Here is a 22,212-nt window from a genome sequence, read left to right as displayed (position 1 = left end):
GTTTCGTTTTATATCGTGATATAATTTAGAAGTATTTAATGTGATTAATGTTCAGAATGTTACAATTTTAGTAGATACTATAGATATTAAAATTTTATTTTAACGTTTATTAGTTGTTTTTTATTTTTGTAATTTAAGGTTTATGTCATAATCATTTTTTACAAAAAACCGTAGTTTAAACCATGTAATTTGATACAGAATAATAGAATAGATACATTAATATGTTTTTTAAAAGAAAAAACTTAAGTGACTATCATTACAATTAACAAATTAATAGAATTATATATTATATTCATTGTATAAAAGTAAATATTTATTTATTTAATAACAAGTTTGTTATATTAATTCATAACCCGTATATTATATTATATTTTCTATAAATAATTGTTATTATATTCAAAAGTTCATCGAATTAATAATCTTTATTTTTTACTTTAATCGTTGAAAATATTGATTTAAAATAACTCGAAATGGCTAAAACACACCAACAATTTGATTCCTTTAATTTCAAATATTTCTAGTAATTAAGTAATAAACACGTCATCGACGGTTTTTAAAACTTAATTATTGAAATTGATTGGTTCCTTAGACCCAATCCTCAGTTAAAATGAAATAATTTACCAAGTATGTTTATAGACGGTAATACTGATATTTCAAAATAAAAAATCATAAACCTTGCTGTTGTTCTAATTCTACTAGAAATTTTTCATTTAATACGATTTATTTGCAAACATTTTTCTACGCGCAATTAAAAAAAAATGATCTAGTTCGATTAGCAAATCAAATAGTTATCACTACCACTGAATTTAATACTTTTTTTGGCACAAAACTATTTTTCTTACAAATCTTATATTATACATTATCAGTTCTGGAAAATTAATCTTACTAGGCGCCAAGTAGTCGGTTTTTTGTGACTTACATTAGGTCACAACTTCCGGCCATTCTCTTTATTTCAAATCACTTTAAACTTATCTTCCTTGAATACTAAGAAACTACAGAACCTCGAACTCATAATTTACAATTGTCTTTCTTTTTCATTTAAAACACTTGTTTTTATTTAAACACGAATAGAATTTTTGAATCCTATTGCCAGTATAACACACACATTTTATAGAATTCTCGTTTTCCTAACGGTTTTTCTGTTCATAATATCATTCTAACAAATTAAATAAATAACAATTTTATGGATTTAGCATTATCAGATATAAGATATTGCATTTTGATTTTTGATACTCTTATAATATTAAAATATTTTCTCAATTTATTTTAATTTTGATTATGCACAAAATAAATTATATAATTTGTTTTTGATACTTTTATTTATATTTTTCAAATATCTTAAATTTTATACCAATATATAAAATATTTTCTACACATTTTACAATTGTTTGATAACAAAATTAACCTAAATAGTCAAAAAATAATGTTAATAATTACGTTTGATTGCTTGACAATATATTTGTCTTAATTTGATTTTCTGTTAATACTACTATATAAATAATATATTTGAAATATAAAATAGTTTCATACAATAAATATCGTATTAAAACTAGATGTGATGGTTATATGGAAAAACTGACCACTAAAATATGATAAATAATAATAATAATAATAATAATAATAATAATAAAAACTTTTACCATATCAAACTACTTAAAAAAATATATTTACGTATTTAAGAAAAATTAAAATTTATCATAATTTATTAGAAAATGAAGCTATTAAATATTAAGTAGATTACATAATAACATTTATCTATGTTAAAAATAATAAATTTATAATTCGTTAAAAAGAATACTTGAATTTTATTACAATCGTTACTTTAAATCGTTATTTTGATAAATTAAATATATTCAATTATTACATAAAATCCTTGTAAAATAGTAGAAAATTTCAAGTAACCATTAATTTTATCTTATTTAAATTCTAGCATATAGTATGTTAAAATGTATAACTTAATTAATTTTATTATACGTGCTAAGTGAATATTATAAAAATCCTAGATATATGTAATCATTATCTTTGGTTAATTTAATTACTCTACGGAATATTTATTTTTAGTATTCTTGAATTATTTTCTAAATAATAATATAATATGCTAACGTATATTATAATACTAAATAGATATATATATATTTTTTATTTAGTGTGTAGTTTTTTTTTTTTTTTTTTTTGGGTGTTCAAACTTATCCATTGTGTCAAAACTTTTTTAATCTTTCATCATAACATATTTTGTAAAAATAAAATGAAAAAAAAACAGTACAAAGTTATTATCGTTGTGTTTGATGTTCTTGATTTTGCGATATATTTATTTGAAGCTCAAAACAAAATAAGTTCTATAGTTGTTAAAATGTAACAACTGTAAATATTAAATTTAAACAATGAAGTTTGTGCATCATTAGATGCTCATAATCGCCAACTCAGTTGTTAAATAGAATATTAATATTATATCGGGAGCGATGATGTAAATATGGGAGGGAATATTTTGTAGCATAACCAACGAATAAATTAGATTAACCAATTCCCCTCTGTGTGTACACAACCGTTTATATTGCATTTTGGCGTTTCTTTCAAATTCAGACGTAAGCCAAATATTATTATATACACACTGCACAGATGCAATGTACCTGCTAAGGCGATAACGACATTTTTTCGGGTATTTGATATCTCTAAAAAGTCCAAATGTTTGGAGTAAGTTTTTTGTAGTACGTTTTTGTCGAATAAAACATATGACAACCAAGAACGCATATCTATCAAAATATAAGGAAGTGACTTAAGAGATGAACTTATAAGCGAAAAAATTTAAATAAGAACCAATAGTTGTTTTTTTTTTATTAATAGATATTTCTATATTTTATGATTTACTAGTTTTTGAAGCTGATGCAATTAGTTACAATTAGTTATGTTTATGTATTATGTATAGTTTTAATTAATGATAGCTGATAAATGGTAAGTGATGTGAAGTATTAAGAACGGGTTCATCTTTCATGTCTAGACATCTCAACTTAAAAAAAAAAAAATAGCCAAATATATTAGTTTTTTAACCATTCCCAAAATACTAATAATATCTAAACTGCAAAAAGTGAAATTATTTTCATTAGATACAACGACACGATTCGAGGTATATTTTTAAGCTAAGTTTACAATTTATTTGAAATAACTAAAAATTATTCGAATTTCACAAGGCCAATAAGGTATATTATTTCGGATATCCCTCAAAATAACACCGAAAATACGTCACCAGATGGGTGCATTCAAACAGTTGAGTTTTATGATTTGTGAAGTTAAATCATCTTCAACATCGTACAAACCCATACGTAACGTAACACATGGTATTATACTAGTTTAAAAAAATAAATAACGAAGAAAACGAAATTTTACATTTTTTCTTTAGAGGTGCCATGTAACGTCTTTCTGATACGCACACTTAATGACGGCTGTTATTGCACAAACCGAACAAACATACTAACACAGAGAAAAAACCGCTACCGATAATATTGGACTACTTACGCATATATTGCAACAGGATAAACGCATACAATGTACTTTAACGCGGTATCTACAGCAACCATTCCTTGGCCCATCACAATAATACGTCTACGACACGGTACAATGCTGTTATCAACGCCTCGCCGACCGCATAGATCGAGCGAGGTGTGTGGGACGACGCCGTTTTATAAACGACTACAACACGACCCGCACCGCCGCGCCGGTACGCTATTGCGTCCGTTTTGTTTTTACCGTAGGACCCTGCGTGCTACCCTATACTGCCGTTCCTTTTTGATACTAAAACCTTGACATCCACTCTCATCCCAAACGTTTTATTCGCACCGAACTACTCCCGGGGAACCCTGATTCATTTGTCAAGACCTACGTAAGCAAACTCTCGTCTAGTCAATCTCCCTTAGTGTTATTATTGTGTTTCAACGTTTCAGTCGCACGAATTCGTTTTGTTTCTCGTCGCCGTATCATAAATAAAACCTATATGACTTTAGATGAGCGTGTTCTTGTAATGTGTCACACTTACCCTCACGAACTGCTCGTGAACCCGTATACAGGGTGATTTACCGAGTACCTATATATTATATTAACCCACATTTTTTTCATAGTATAATGACTTGATTAGTTTTCTGATTTTTGAAATTTTTAAATATTCACTATTTACAATTTATACTGTATATTCATATTCTCGAGATTTTTTTTAAAGTACGCGAAAGGCGTTTCTTTGCAACAAAAACTTTTGTTTATAAAATGAAAACACCTCTTATCTAGTTTTTTACCGTAAATTAATTAATGTATAATGTTCCTGAAAATTTTGATGTAACATAACCGAAATTCGAACGAGTAGTTTTTGAGTTAATTAACTTTGTGTTCTATGAGTAATAGGTCCATGGGAATTCTCAATTAAAAAACAGATCTCTGTGGTGCCACGAGTAACTTCTTACGTTCTTACGTAGTACACACAATATATGTCAAGAATATGAAAATATGGTCTTTAAGCATATTTAAAAATTAGAAAAATCAGAATTTAAACACATTCATCATTAAATGAAAAATGCGCTTGGTGAAGAATCATCGTCTATAGTAGTAGTGTTTAGTATAAATTAACACGGTTTTTGGTATGATCATACGAGGTATTGAATATCAAGTAGTGTATAAAAGTAAAAAGATTGTATTGATCGATTATACCACGCGTCACAATAATAATAATTTTCGTTTTATCGGCAAACTGGCCGGTGATTTGTGGTGGGCAACAGTCGCGTGTAAGTTACTTGCCTGGAACCGTTGAAATGGCCAGTTTTGAGGAGTCTGTACACTTGTAGTTCCACGCGTTTGCCGTACCCGGGGTCCAGCGTGTACCAGCAATAATTCGGGCCTGAAAGTGCGGGAGATTTGATCTGGCCGAACGTCGAATTTGAACGGGCCAATAACATATCGGCTTTTATTGTGACGTTGCACACTGAAACAAACCGACAATGTGTTTCGTTAGTTGTTATAATATAATTGTATCATGTAAAAATTAATAACTATAAGCTATGGACACTATTTTAAGTGCCAACGACAACAAAAAGTATGCAATAAGATCGATATACGATATTTATACACGAGTGGATATGTTGATAAAAGTAAAATTAACCATGATTAATTTTAAAATCGATTTTGAGAAATAAGCTGCAAAAAATAAAACCTTTTTCACTACAAAAGTTTATAGTTAATGTGGACAAAATTATCAACTCAACTCAGTTAAAGAAGTCAAATTATTATTTTTTTAAATTATCACCTAATTATAACCTAACTTTGTGTTTTTTTTTTTTAATTACAATTTAATGTACTATAACTTATTCTTAGACACTAGCTATCTTGGTTTAGGGCGTTTAGGCAATATTACACGTTTTTGTCAAATAAATTATTGACTGAGGGATATAAATATATTTTACATTTTTTAAACTGATAAATAAATTAAGTTATTTGTACTTATTACAATGAATTCGTTACAAGTTTGTAAAAAAGTAAAAAAAAAAAGTTTTGACTAATTAATACATAACGCCCACTTTGTTGATATAATATAGTCAATGATGATCCAAATATAATATACTGAATAATTTATAAGCATCGCAATATAATATTATGATAACTTCAAGTCAATGTAATATTATATTAAATTTGCGACGTTTATAAAAAATGTATAAGACAGTCAAGTTTTAAACGTAAGTATTATATAATTTCATACATTTTATGGAATAATTAATTTTAAATTACCTACTCTGACCCTTATAATAGGTACATACTACCTATCTATCTACTGTATAGTTGTGTGTAAGTGTAATGTAGGCTTTGCTACGGACGTTATTATGTTTCAGTATTATTAGTAACCAATAATCATTAGTGTGGTGCGCTCTCAAAAGATTTGTCGTTTCATACGGTGTGCAACGTAATACAAAGGCGCTTTAAAATTTCAAAAAGTAAAATCCGGGTTTATGTGTTGCTAATAACGTCTAATGAGTTGAACATAATTTGTAATCTTGATAATTTATTATCAAAAAGGAATAATTACTACATTTGATTTTAGTTTTACTGATAATTTAAGTGTAAGATAAATATTGTTGCAAATTACTTCGAATAATATATAATATTTTTTTAAATATTATGAAATATCATAAATCATCTGTGGATCAATCATTATTATTTGTTCGATTATCCATTATAATTTATATTTGAACTTCAAACATTTATTTAAAAATATAAATGGCTTTAAGTGTGTGCCTTTTATCTTATACAACTACACTCATATAAAATCTTGTAAAAATGTAGTAAAATAAACGTGAGATGATTAACTGAGAAATAAAAATCCATCATTAATAATATAAAACAAATAAATAAAATATTTAGTGAAATTGTTAAATGTTTAATTTATTTATGTTTGAATCATAACAATAAAATTAAATCTTTTCAATTAAAAACTATTGTTGAGAAAACATCCTTAATTTCCCATAATTTTTTTTTTTTTTTTTTTGTTTTTCTTGATTGTTTTGAAATAATAGTATCAACTAAATCCAATTTGTTAGCAGATACCACCATCAGGGTTAAAGATTGAACCATTTTTATTGCCCAAAAAGGTCATGGTAGTTGCATAAAAACACGCATACACACACAAATCATTGGAGTTAGCGCTTAGAATTTAAAATACACATTGTATACGTGCGACACCGCGATGGGCTCCACATAGAATTTGTAATATCACTAAAAAATAAGAATAGATCTTAAAATGTTTTTTTTTTTTAATATCAGCGCACTATATTTCTTTTTTTTTTTTGTCCATGCATTGTATATCAAAATTTCATTTAGATGAAACAATATTCTGTAATATTATAGATTTAATATTAGAACGGAATTTATCTATCATCACACTTAAAGTTAAAACAATTATATGTTTTTAGATTGCTATTATGTTATATTCTAGTTTCTTTGCAATATATGAAAATTTTTAAATTATTCAATTTGACATATTCATAACTATATTGAAATACATATTAAAAAACTATAGTAACACAATGGTTAATAATGTTCAAACAATTTTTATTTATTAATTTAATTTAATTTAATTTCTCCATATAGAAACACTGAAATTTTGAAATTAGGTCAAATCACTCTCATAAAGCTAACAACCAACACAAGATTAATTTTGCAGGATAAAAATATGTCATGGGTCTATGCTGCACGTTGGTCAGAGAGAAAAAACGAATTTACTCTGACTTCCTTTTATCTAATTGATTTTTTTTTTTGCATGAACTTCCTCTTATATATTTGAAAACTATAAACATTTCCTTATAGTTTATACAATATATATATGAATTCCGGGAATAAAAACATAATAAATATTATAATCTAACAATTATTTCAAATTTCATACTATAATTTAGTTAAACAATATGGTTTGAATATTGATTAGAAACTGTTTGCTTTAGTGTACAGTCTTTAGGGTATTAAGTTACCTTAAGTATGATCTTGTTATAATCAAACATCATGATTAGAACTAAATCATTTTTGAAAACCAATATTGATTGGTTGCTGTATTTTATTAAATAATATTTCTTTTATCTATAAGACAATACTACGTATATATTGTAATAATAAATTATTATAGTTAAATTTTGAAATGTATAATTTATTATTGAATTACATTAATAATATTAAATGAAACAAATTTTATTTTTATAATAATAACTTTAAAAGTTTTTCATCAAACTAAAAAATTCGAATCATTTAAGTAGTTTAAAAAAACACTATAATAATTATAACAACAATAATATTACTATTAGATTTAGTTTTTTTTTTTTTTATTATATTTTGAAAGTAATTGATGTGAAAAAAATTGTTTAAATTCTGAATTCTAGAGATTTTATTGACATTTGAAAACGATCACCCTAATAATTCATATTAAGTGTGTTTTAATTATAAACATTGTTATTTATAAATTTTGTTGCTCTAGAGATACTCTGAACTAGAGATGGAAGCTCAGTAAATTACCTGGTAAATTTTACCGATATTTTTTTTACCCAGTAAATATTTTTTACCATTCAAAAATTGAGTGACTACACTTTTTAATTTTTTTCATGCGATTGTAGATGAAGATGTTAGTGAAAATACAACAGAAGAAGATTTAACTTATTAGATAAATATAATATTTTAAGTGATGATGAATTTTATGAATTACACTTTAACCAGTAAAATTACATTTTATTAATAAGAATAAGTATAAATATATTTATAGTTATAAACTGGTTATTTTTTATTATTTTTTCCTAATTTAAAATAATTTAAAGTTCACATAATTTATTCACAATACTTATAAATTATAATACATAGGTATATAAATATAATATTAATTTTAGTAAGGGCCAAGGGGTAATGTACCATACATTGGTTAGTTTTGTTATAAAAATGTTATGAAGTTCGTATTAAGTTTAAAAACCACAAAAGTATTACGTATACATCATTAAAAATTTACTTAAAATGTACAGGTAAATTTACCAAAAATAAATTTTACGGTAAAATTCCCACCTGACTAAACCTCTTTATTAATCATAAATATACAATAGTTAATGTATTTATAAATAAATGTTTTTTCCTCGTTTAGTAAATCTATAGAGTTATTTATATAATTATGTTTGTTTAGTTAAAAATTTATTTTAGTTTATATTAAAAGCTTATAAAAATCAAATTTTACCCTCTTAAGAGTTATAAAATTAACTTGATTTAATAGTATAAAATTTTGATAAAAATACTTCCTTTTTTATTAGTTAAAATCCCGTACACTCAAATCAGTGATTATTTAATTATTAACACTGCGTATTTTAAATTAAAAGTTTTCTTTTCATGAGATTATCTTATTATTTTACTTTTATTCCTTTTTTAAATTTACTTTTGTAATACCCTTAAGATTTCTATTTGATATATGCCAAATCTTTTTGAATTTAAGTTGAACGAAGTGTATATTGATTATATTACAATGGTGTTAAATTTATTTATATTTGTTATTGTATATTCTTCTGTATGCCACTTTGGAAATAATACTATAAGAAACTTCTATGCAACTCATTCACAAATAGAAGAAAAAATAATAAAACTGTACTTGGAACATTTGAACGTTTGGTTCATTATATTTTAGAATTCATACCATTAAGTTAATAACTTTCTCTTTTAATGATTTATACTATTCGCCAATCAAAAAAATTAACTGTTCTTTCCTATTCTGTTAATAAAATAATATCACGATTAAAATATGTCTTTAACACGGTTAGGTATGTAACACTCATAACGTCAGCTGTAACACTTTTGAATGGTCAAACATTGAAGTTATGGTGTATCATATTGTAGTCATCTATTAGTTTTTTCGTGTATTTATATTTTTTGGATAATGTATAAACGACAAAAATTGAAATCGCACTAATGATTAAAACAAACTAAATAGTATATTATCCACGCGGTGACCCTTAAAATAACTATTATCACTGCAACAGATTTTATCTAGCGTCCTGCAAGAGCAAAAAAAAAAAAATCAATATTTACACAGTTGTTTCGACATGACATGTAACGCAATTATAGGGTGCAAATAGAAAAATTGAATATGTAAACACTATATACCAACAAGCATATACATACAATATAAATGCAGACATACATACCTATATATACATATATACATATTATATAAACACTAAAATGAATGCGACGACGTACCATCACTACTTGTGGTCTGCGATGAACGCTATGAAACACATCTTAGCAAATATGAGATATATTATAATGATATGCTCACATGCCATTGTATAACAACTTAAAAATAATAAATAAATAACAGTCAGGTTGTCACGAGCAGATAACGGTAATTTCTAATATAAATCCATATCACTGATGAAAAGGACGATTTATATTGTAATGTCCTGTAGACATTGTCACGTATTTTGTGGCGTGACAGACTTTCTTATGTGCCGCTAAAGGCAAAAGTTAGTCGAATAAGGATCTCTGCCATGGGAAAAACCACAATTTCTTGTAAGTGAAGAGGATTTTAATAAAGTCATCAGCTACACTCCAGTTAGCATGACTATGTCGTCTTTTTCGCCAGTGCATGCGCACCAGATATATTATCAATACCTCTCAAAACCAGATTCTACAAGCAACAACTAGACTTAAAACTGACTTGAATTAAATCGGTGTTGTATTTATTTGGATTCACGTGTTTAGAGTTCTTAATTTGTATTATATCACTTTACGTAAGCTCAATATATTAAATATGTTTAAACAACTGCAAGTCAAGTGTATGATTGTTATATATTTCATATTGATATTATAGTTTGTGTACAATTTTTATTATACGGTATACTTGATAAAATTCTCAAATACACGATCTCGAGAGCCCTCTGAAGATCAGGACAAAGGTAATAATATGAATTTAATATTTGTATCCAGTAGATAATCTTATTTTACAGCATTTTTATATGAAAAAAGAATCCCCAAGACCTTTAGACCAATTATTCAAGTTTTAGCTATTTTTTTTCTTATTTTCTTATTTTTATATAATTATATTTTTAAAATATCAGTCAAACAATCAAAGGCGTTCTATATTGTCGTTATAATACAATGAACTTTATATAGTACAATGATACGTAGAGTTTTATAACGTATTATCACCTGATTTAAAATACATAAGCACTTCTTACGAATGCCAGGAATACCGCTTGATAATATTATACCAATATTTATTTTAAAATTGTAACCACAACGCCGATGATATTATGTGTGAGGTTATTTTATTTTTTTTGTTGTTTTTACGTTATCCGTGTTCTTTAAATCGCAAAAAATATATTAAATATTTAAATTAAATACTTTGGCGGATCTGTCGCATTAATCATTAAATACTTCAAATAGTTTTAATAACGAATTAAACACATAACTTAACACTAATATTCGGTATATAAAACTAATTACAGGCTTATGATAACTTCATGATATGTAGTATTGAATGGAGTTATTATACGTAATCAAACTATTATTGTTTAACAAATTATGGATTATTTATAGGTATTCTTTTAATAATATTATAATAATTTTATCAGAAAAGGCGTTGCCTTGATTTAATTTGTGGAAAGTTAATGTATTTAATTTTTTGTATATTTTTAATCTTACAGCACCAATATTAAGTACAAATAACTACACTATTTACATTTTTTTTTAATATATTATATCGAATAAATTATGTAAATACCTAATTTAGTTTTTGGTGTAGTTTTTAATTTTTTTTATTAAGTATATCATAGTTGTATTTTATTAGAAATTTATCCAGTTTAATGGAAATTATTAATTTATAAAAAATAAATAAATAATAATATCTAAAATTTATGATGCTTAATAGATTATTTTTGCTCAATAATTAACATAACTTAAAGCATAATTATAATGAATTAACTAACACAATGGCCAATGTGTTAAATTGAAAAAAACATAACGATTAATATCTTATAAGATTTTTTATCTCTTTAATAATATAAAAATTGTATAATTTTTAGTTTAATATATGGTTTTAGGAAAGTATGGTTTAATTTTTTTTTTCTATAGTTGATATAAATATAATTCAATTTTTATGAGTAAAAATTAATTCAACTGTAAATTAATTATTTAATTTTTTTTTTATGTTGAAAGAGAACCCATGAGATTTCACTGTTCAATAAAACTAAAATTCCAATATTCCATGGTTCACCACACACAGAGCAACACAACTTAGTAAAATAAAACAATGGATTTTCCCGATTTTGTGATAAGATATTATAAGATTAATATTATAATTATATAGAACAATTGAAATAAAGATAATATATTTTTAATTGTTTTTAATTTTTGCATAAAAAATTAATATCAAATTTTTGAAAAAAGTATTGTCTTGTATAATTCTAAAATATATCATTAATGAGTTGAAACTTTATGATTTAGTTAAAGTTTTCATGACTTTATAAATAACTCTAATTGTTTGAATTAAACTTCTAAAACAAGTAAATACATTATTATTTATATAAATGTAAAAATGTATTTTAAATAATTATTTTTTTGAATTGTTACTAAATCAAAAACATTTATCTAATATTTTTATTATTTCTAATTAATTGAACAAAGCATATGAACATAAAAATATTTGAGTAGAATTAAAATATAATATTGTGTACATGGCGTTTTATATCATATTAAATTAATATTGTATAATACGAGTACAATACTGAATACTTATTTTTTAATAACATCATAATAATTTATTTGCATTTTGTTTTTATTCAGTGTTAGTAAATCCAAATATAAATAAAATAGTATGGTTCACTAATAAAAAATATTTTTCAAAATTAATAAATAATGTATACAAATGATATAGATGATTATATATCACTTGTATAATATGATCTAGAACTGATTTTTCAGTTATACGATTGATGTCAGTAAATTTTTTTTCAGCGTTGTTATACTTAATGGAATGATTGAGCACGATATTTAGTACTTATCTGTATAAATAGCGAACATAAATTTCAAAATACATATAAGACCTACGAAGATAACTTAAATTGTTTTTTAATCTACAATTTTTTAGAAACTAAGAAGTTAAAATTTCGCTTTAAGCATTAATACATTATGATAGAACGATGAAAAAACAAAAGAATTTTCGAAAAAGAAAAGACAAAATACATATACTTAATTTAAAAAAAAATCAGTTCATTTATCAAAGTATTTAAAATAATGTGTGTTGGCTTTCATGTTCCAACATCGAAGTATTGATTTATAGGTAACTTATAACAAGTTATTATATTTTCTATATAATTATAATTATTAGAATATTTATGACTATGACTTTGAATAGTTTTTACAGTCTGAATGCTGTTATTGTATACTTTATTTATTTATATTTATTATAAATTATTTTAATGCTATAAATTACTATTACTTTTTGTTACATTTAAATTTTAAATTAAAAAAAAAAAAAAAAAAAAAAAAAAAATACAACATGTTGAATTGTAAATTAAATGATATAGTAGCGTAATTGTACGTAAATTTGATGTCAATCCTATTAGTTTTTGAGTCAACGGTAATTTTTTTTGTGAATTTTAAATGTTTTCAATCATTCGGCCAAAAGGGCAAGACGTACTCAATCGTTTGATTAATTTTGTTTTTGTTTTGACCGTTTTCACCTGTATACCTGATAATGTACATAATGTATAATGCAATATTATTATATTATGTTCCCTAAAATTATCAATCGCAATTGGTAAATGTTCTCCAAAATTATTAATCGCGTTGCATAAAAATTTAAAAATAATAATACATGCTTCATGAGTGTGTACTGTGTAATAGTGTAATATCATATAAAATAAAATATATACATGGTATACATTGAATAATCATCTTAACACAAATGTATGTACACGCGTGGACTTGTACTTAATATTTTTGTTGAGTTAAAAACGTACGTGAATCGTAGTCTATTTCGTTTTGACCTCGATTACTGCCGCCCCCGGAGTTAATAGGTTAAACTTCTTTCGTACACCTTCGCAAAATAAAACTAAAGAAGCCAAAATTGTATTTTTATTTTTATATTTCCAATTTAAACAAATTCTAATTTACAAATATGATTTGTGAGTATACTCATAAGATTAAATAAGTATATACCTATAAATATATTTTTTTGTATATTTTACTGTTTTGATAAGTTTACTAAGAAAAATGTTTAAAATTAACGTATAAAATTTGTATAACTTGTAATCAGTATTTCAATGTTTCTTTATAATTTCTTACATTATAAACAGTACATAACATTATGGTCGAAATGATTATTTTTATTTTGACGAATTTGTATTAAAAGTTGAAACTTAAAAAATATACTGAAAAAACCTTTAAAAAAAAAAAAAAAAAGAAAGACGCATATAAAACATGATATATGTAATGAATTGTATGGTTTCTTCGGGTAACACGACGATATCTATATACATCAAAAATTTAATGCTTGGTCTATTGAATAAAATAAACTGCGCGCGCACGTGCCATTTTCGGAGATATAATCGATCAAAGTCAATGGTTTCGGTTTTCAATTTAACTCAGTTTTAACATATATACCTAGTTAAAAACATATAGCTTGTGGTAACTCATGAAAAAATTAAGTGAAGTAATTATTTCAGTGAATATATCGCAAGGAATGTGTAATTAATGCAAAAAAAAAAAATTAAACTTGATAATTTGGTCAACATAAAACTATACGATCTAATTTACGAATCTCGTATCTACACACTTTTTTATTTGCAACACTTAAAGATAATAAATAATTTTTTAACTTCTTAATATATATATTTTAAATCAATCATTAACTAAATTAATTTTAATAAATATAATATATTTCTAGAAAATTATTGAAATGTACATGAAGTAAAATTCTACATAAGCTAATTGTAATTATAGATGTAAACCTGTACTTACGTATAAATAAAATTACTGAACCTATTGATGGCACAAATTAAAAATACAGAAATTGGTGCAAAATATAATTTCCTGCATTACAGGTTAAGCTTTTTTTTTAATGTTCTAAAAAAAAAAAAAATTAAAACTGCCTTTTGAAAATAATTAAAACATTAATTTCAATTTAAAATACAGTATATCCAAATATTACATTGGAATATAATATATGTTATAATATTCAACGTGGTAAAAATTCCACTAATTGTTTTAAATTTTCGAGTCTCAGACTACCATAGGCTTGCCATTCGTCCCGGTTTTAACAGCATATCCCTATGTTCCGGCTGGTCATTAATTTTATCCCGATTAAGAGGACTAAACTTAAGACTAAAAAAAAAGAAGATTATTCAATAAGATGTCCCGATTTGGTGGTTTTAAAATTTGGCAACCCTAGACTACGAGTCTAAATTATTTTTACATATTTTATTCTACATAAAATATCTAATCTAACCTAACCTAAAGAATTACATAAACATTAGCAGCACATTCGATCTATCCAAAGTGACTATTTCAAAAAGGACTCGTGTCAAGGGATTGACAGAGTGTATAACAGTAATTTTATTATACATTATGCGTAATAAGTGTATTATATCTATTGTAATTAATGTGAATAGTATAAATGTATAATACGAGTATACCACTGGTTACAACTACCTATATAGAGAGGTAAATGGCAATCTGATAGTCTACCCCACCACAAATTTTTCTTTTTTTAATACCTATATAACATATAAATTACAAAGTACACAATAATATTATAATATTTTATAGTAGTGTCATTTTACTAAACTACACTTAGTGTCTTAGTAGACTAATATATAATATATTATGATTATAAAATAACGTAAACATATGTGTCTGTGTATAGACAACTTTCGGTATTCGACACTCTTTCACAATGTTGACCTTGTGCCTAACACTGCAGTTATATATCTGACCACAAATGTGGTTTACCGGCATACTGTGTATGTGTGTGTGTGTGTGTGTATTATTTTGTATATACATAAGACCTACATTCACACACCTATATACCGTAGTGGCGTTTGACGTTTATTCTATTCGTTTTGCCGAAACACTCCGTTACCTACCGAACCGCAAAATCGTGTGACCAAGAACCATATATAATATGTCACTTGCCGATGTATTAACAATCATCCGTGGTGTACGATCATCTATGAAGTCGGCTATAATATATTATACAGAGAGATTCACTAGAAATTATCACTCTCTCCACCCTTAAACCATTTGATTCAATACTGGTTTTTTGAATGTCTAAGTATATACGTAATGATTATATTTTCAAGTATTTTTTTTTTTTACTTTTAATGAGTATTATTCTATGGATGTTCATGTAAAAAGTTTTTAGAACATATTTTATTAAATAACACCATAAATAAATTATCAAGTAGATTTTTTTTTTTTTTTAAACATTTGTATGAACCTAAATTCAAAGTCAAAGAAGTAGTTTCTGAGTTATTAATATTTATGAACTGATGAAAATTGTAGTTATTAATAATGATTTTAAATGAAATTAAAAAATGTAGCTATGTAATATTTAATTTAGTATTAATTATCATTATTCTTGGGCCATTTTTACGAACTATAGAACTTTAATAATCTAATATTAAATAATACAATTTTCAGATATTTTCAGTATCTAAAATTTTTTTTTACAGTGAATATTGTCATTTATATTACAAATTAAATTTTTAAAATAGTTAGATTGATTTTTAGTAATTTTTTCATATCATAATCGTTGAATCTATTCACACCAGTCAATACGGTACAACAATATTAACAGGTAATAATAGTTATAGTAGTATTAAATGAAATAATATTATTCGATTTGTTTTTGTCAAAAATATCATGTTAATAATTATTATTAGAAAAATAAATTAATAACAATAATATAAATATTTAATAAAATATCCTCTGAGGTATTGTTTTTAAAATGATTTAATATCAAATTCAAATTTAACACATCCATTACAGTACTTTTATCTACTCTAAGGCATATTTATAATAAAATATATGACATAGTTCTCTTAGGACAAAATTTTATTTAATAATTTAAAAGAATCTTCAAAGGATTCTTACTGAAGAAATTTATAATAATATATACTTTAATATTTACTTTTTAGAAACTAAATACCTAATGTTTACTTGAAAAAAGTGCATGGTGTTTTTAATATTAATAAAAAAATATTGTATTTTTATTACAGGTGATTTTTTTTTCAAGTGATGATATATGTGTTATAAATTTAAAATATAAAATACAATATATAAATGAAATAAAGAGTGTGTCTTAATGATATTTTAAATAATTTTATTTTAAAACTTCTGTATTTAAGTAGACATTTTTTATATGATTTATTTTCAAATTTATACAGAATTATTAAAATAACTTTGTTAATATGACTTCGTTAATTTTAAAATGGATCAGACCATTTATATATTAAAATATTTATGAAATGTTGGAATATTTTATTATTTTAAGAATTCGGGTAATATTGTTACGATTATATAACTCAAATATAACAAAATATTATTTTTAAGTATGATTTATCGACATTTAATTCGTATTTTTTTATACTAATACTTATCTTAAATAATTAATGAAATTGCATAATTATAAAATATAAACGGACTTGATACAAATACCTATTATTTAACACTTATTTCCCTCAGTTTATTTCAACAAAAGATAGTAGTGACTAGTAAATAGTATATAGTGTCACTAATTGTAAAGCAATAACAAATTGTCGTGTTTAAAAACCGATTTTTTTACGGAAATTAATATTGTATTATAAAATTTTAACATTTCATTATAAATACACAATATTATAATTTTATTATCAATTAATACATCACAAATTTAAATACCAATTATCACTAATCGAAAAAGATAATTTATTTTTAGATAGGTATCTTCTATAACATATTGAATTAGATATAATGCTTTATTTTAATGTATGTTTCCAAGACAATATTTAAATATTTCTTCTTCGTAATACTATTTTGCATTTTTCAGTTTAGAAATAAGTTTTTTATATTGCAATTCATGAAACCAATATTTTCAGGCATTAATTGTTTTTGCTTCTTTCAAATATTTTTGAAATAATATTGAAAGCTAATATTTGAGTTATTCCTTTTTTTATCTAGCAACACAAAATAACTAGGTTTATTGGCTCAGCGGAGTAGTTACTAATTAATATCGTACCTGAGGTACTGAAATCTTAAGTACACATTATTGACTAGTCCAAAGAAAATTTAATTGATTTTATGATATTAAAAAATATTATTGCATATTCCGTTTAAAAATGGATGTTTTGTCTAAAATTAGAAGTAGTTATATTAAAAAATTGAATTTATTAAAATAACAATATTATGTATCAACAATTGTAATATTTTATAATAAATATAATATTCAACTGAGGACTTAATACTTTATAATACCTATTTAATTTTTACTATTAATTATACAAAGTTCAATCAAAAATATCCTTTAATCTTTAATATAAATATATATTTTAGAAATCTATTGAGAATTAATTGTAATTACTATTTAGACTCTTAATATTTAAGAAAATGTTTTAATAAAAATGCATGCTTAGTTATAAAAATATTTTTAAATCAGTGAAAATACAAAAAAAGAAAAAACGATCATTAAACAAACTGTAGTACAAATAATGAGTTGTGTTAAATGATCGATAAAACAAAAAGTATTAAATATCTTGGTATCATTAACCAATACTTAAAATGGGACATGTATATATATAATTTAACCTTTAAAATGCACAAAATTAACTATTAAACTTCAATTATTTGTTATGATTGATGTATGTAAAAATGTGAAAACCCGATATGTATAGATGATTAGTCAATTTCTAGTAGGTAGGAGATCCTACCTTAGTGGTGAATTAGGCAATTTTATTTCTGTATTATTATTTTTTTTATTTTATAATGTTTTCATGTGTTATAAATGTATTGTGTAAAACCTTTTTTGGCTAATAAATTATTCTTCTTAAAATTAAATTTATTTTCAGTCAAAAAATTCAAAGGCAATATGATAAATTTTGTTTGACTTTATAGTTTATTCAACAAAAAAAAATTAAAAGAATTCAATTTAAACAATTGTTTTGGTAAAAAAAAAAAAAAAAAAAAAAAGACTGTAGTAATATTATAAAAGAATGTTTGTATTACAAAGTCAAATATTATTATTATTTCATTACGGTATTACAGAAAAAACAAAAACTCAACAATAATAATGTAAAAACAATAACATTTTTATCAAAATCTTTAATTTATTTGATATTTATCTTTTGTCTGTATTGTTCGCATATATTGAATTGCATATTTGTATTTTACAATCTTATCTATATTATAATTTATAACATTAAATAAATATTTAATATAATAAATGGTATCAGTTTGGCCTAACTATTATATTATATTAGGTATACGATTGTATTATTTTTTAGTGATCAGTCAAACAACAAACCGTTGTTTCATTATTTAAACGTTTTTACGTAATATATCAATGCTAATATTGGCGGCATGCTTCTACATGACTTATATAAAACTAGGTTTGATTCTTCTACGATATTTATCATTACGATTATTATAGACTCTTTGTAACCATACTGTTTCATAATCAAAATAAATTACATTGACTTTAAATCATCTGTATAATGAATGGATCAAAATTAAGCGAAGCCGTATTTGAATTTAAATTTAATAATAATTTTAAACTATTATAATGATTTTGTTTATTTTTAATTTTATTGAAAATTATTTTTTACTGGCAAGATATGCGATCTGATATTCAAGTATATATTTACAATTGAAATATTTTTCTGCGTTTTCCTGAAAATCTGCTGCATGGAATATATATACGCAATTGGCTTATAACCAAAATCTCGTTTTATCCAGCCGCAATTCACACGAGATAAAACCATTATTTTTCCAGTGTATCTTATATTTTTTGACCTTTCTGGCGTTTTAATGTTTCTAGATGGTTTTCTTTAAGTCTTCAAAAACTAAATAAATATCTACGAAACTATACGTATCATGTTTAATTTGTTGCCCATTAATCGAATGTCGTAAAATAATGTATTATTTTAATAATATATATAGGCGTGGGCGTGTATTTCAAGAGCAAAAATTAGTCATCAAGAAAATTGTGATATTAAATTAAGACAAAAATGGTATTATATTTTAAACAACTAAATCAAGAAAACATTGTGAAATGTAAACTAAAATTGTAGTTTGTATTTATTTTGTAAGTTTTACCACAAAACACTATAATTGTTCAATTTTTATTTAGAAATGTTTTGGTCATTACTTGGAACTTCCTGTTCAATTAAAATTTAAAACTTTTAGAAATAATTTGATAAATTATTCAAATATTAAGACAACGTTAATTATAACAAGCAGTGACATAGATAAAATAATATATTTTATCTGGAGAGGTAAATGGGTTAAATAAAATAAAATACATATATTTATACAACACATGCATGTTGTGTAATTTTGTGTACGTTGTTAAACATGAATTATATAAGTTAACGTTAGGTACACCGTTATTATAATAGAATTGTTTAAATCTCGCAAGGGTACTTACAACTAGCATAACATTCATACATAATATACAACTACAATTTATTATATAAGTAAAACAATTATATTTGACTGAATAGTATTTTTTGTATTTTATTGTCTATTAAAAATGTTGCGAAATAAAAATATTATTCTGTAGAATATTGCAATGGCGCATGGTATACCGCAGGATGTGCGTAGGTAGCAGTTATGGGCATTATTTACAAGAACAATAATAAATATTTGAATAAAAAAATTCAATTTGTATGTGTCTTTAGTTTTGCACATATTCTGAAATGTATTTGTTCTTTGTAATGATTATTTACACTCCAGCAAACTCAATCGGTGAGTAGGTATATTCGATTGTGATGCAACGGTCTATAGAAATATTTCCGTTAGTCCCATTCCATTTCAAAAATAGTCACATCATCTGTAACTCTACTGTCGTATACATGACATAAACATAATTGAAAATAACTAATTTCTATCATGTTTAACCACCCCTACAATATATATATATATATATATATATGAATTTTGGCATAATATACAATAATTATAAAGTAAGTATATCTAAATCAGTGGTTCTCAAAATGTATTCCGTAGAGCCCTAGTGCTCCGCAAGATTAGTCTAAGAGCTTCGTGGGTAATTATTTTTTATCAGTAAGTTTAATTATTTCATTGAATTATATAAATAATCTTAATTTTAAATTAACACACAACATTTGATGAGTTATATAGGAAAATTAAAATGAAAAACAATCTTGCAGAACAACTTTAAGTTGTAGCAAATATTATAATTGTACAACAAATACGTCATCATGTATAACATTATACATGCCCTAAGTTAAGTAGACATTTGATGTCTCGAGAACATGAGGTATTTTAAAATTTATCTAAACATGGTTCCTTAAATAATGTATAAGTATAATTCAGTGGAACATTGTTGATTTTCACGAAAAATGTAACAAATATTTTTAAAACGAAGGACGATTTGATAAGAGTGTATAAAACACAGCCAAAATAAAAAGAACAGAACCCTTTTATATCGTAAAATTCGACTAGATTTCTGTTAACTGAGTTATAATTAGTAGTTTTATATAATACCTGATCATACGTGTTTATTATGCATTTTTGTTTTATCTGTTTTGCGGTTTTTTAGTTTTCCGATACATTTAAAAACCGAAAAATTACTCCTACAGTTTCTACATGATTGTGTGTATACGCATACATTAAACTATGCAGGTACCTCTATGTTTATACCTTTAAAATAATGAAATGCTGTTAATACTGTATATTGTAAGTTTTTATTACTTATGATAAGTAGGATAATAAATAAGTAGTCATTGATGAATATACACAAACATACATGAAAATAATGTACGTCCATAAAAGCCCTGAAGTGCATAACACACATAATAATCATGATAATAATAATAATTATAGGCATACACACAATTAAATTATAACAATAATTGTTCGCGTCCATCGTATTATGTTACGTAGTGTTTTGTGTGAATCATTCTATAAATATTAAAGTAAATACTTATGCCGTGTACATAGATAATAGTGACCAAAAATGAGTATTATTTTGTTTTTTTTTTTCAATCTTCATAGATATTTGAAGGTCAAATATTTTTATAGATATTTAATATATTAATAATTACACTTATTTAATAAAATTAATGTTTCTTGATCAAAAATGCATATCAACGATTTCTGAATTATTAAAATGTATGCATAGGAGAAGGTGTATTTCCCTGGCACCCCCACCTCCGAATTTCGGATTCAAACCAAGGGCTTTCGTTTGTGCTACGTTTGTGCTGGATTGTGCTCGAATTTCATCGTTTGTGCTGCAACCCTTCAGGAGTTATAAGGGATTTCTTTTGGGGGTGCTGGCGAAACGACTGCACCCCCACCTCAGAATTTCGAATTCAAACCAAGGGCTTTCGTTTGTGCTACGTTTGTGCTGGATTGTGCCCGAGTTTCATCGTTTGTGCTACAACCCTTCAGGATTTATAAGGGTTTTTTTGTGGGGGTGCTGGCGAAACGACTGCACCCCCACCTCAGAAT

General features: G+C 24.6%; 1 protein-coding gene across 3 annotated transcripts in view; it reads right to left on the bottom strand.

The window, feature by feature from the left end:
- The window catches only part of LOC112596987, a 174,647-nt gene that overhangs the window by 29,330 nt on the left and 123,105 nt on the right, over positions 1 to 22,212 (bottom strand). For all 3 annotated transcript variants that reach the window (XM_025342878.1, XM_025342879.1, XM_025342880.1), the window contains one exon: positions 4,777 to 4,960. In XM_025342878.1, the coding sequence (XP_025198663.1) occupies positions 4,777 to 4,960 (184 nt within the window). The remainder of the gene's footprint in view (positions 1 to 4,776; positions 4,961 to 22,212) is intronic.

Source organism: Melanaphis sacchari, unplaced genomic scaffold (assembly GCF_002803265.2).
Source record: "Melanaphis sacchari strain LSU unplaced genomic scaffold, SCAv2.0 Contig36_pilon_pilon, whole genome shotgun sequence".
Taxonomy (NCBI): Eukaryota; Metazoa; Arthropoda; class Insecta; order Hemiptera; family Aphididae; genus Melanaphis; species Melanaphis sacchari.
The sequence above is the reverse complement of the archived record's forward strand: the minus strand, read 5'-3'. Positions and strand labels throughout refer to the sequence as shown.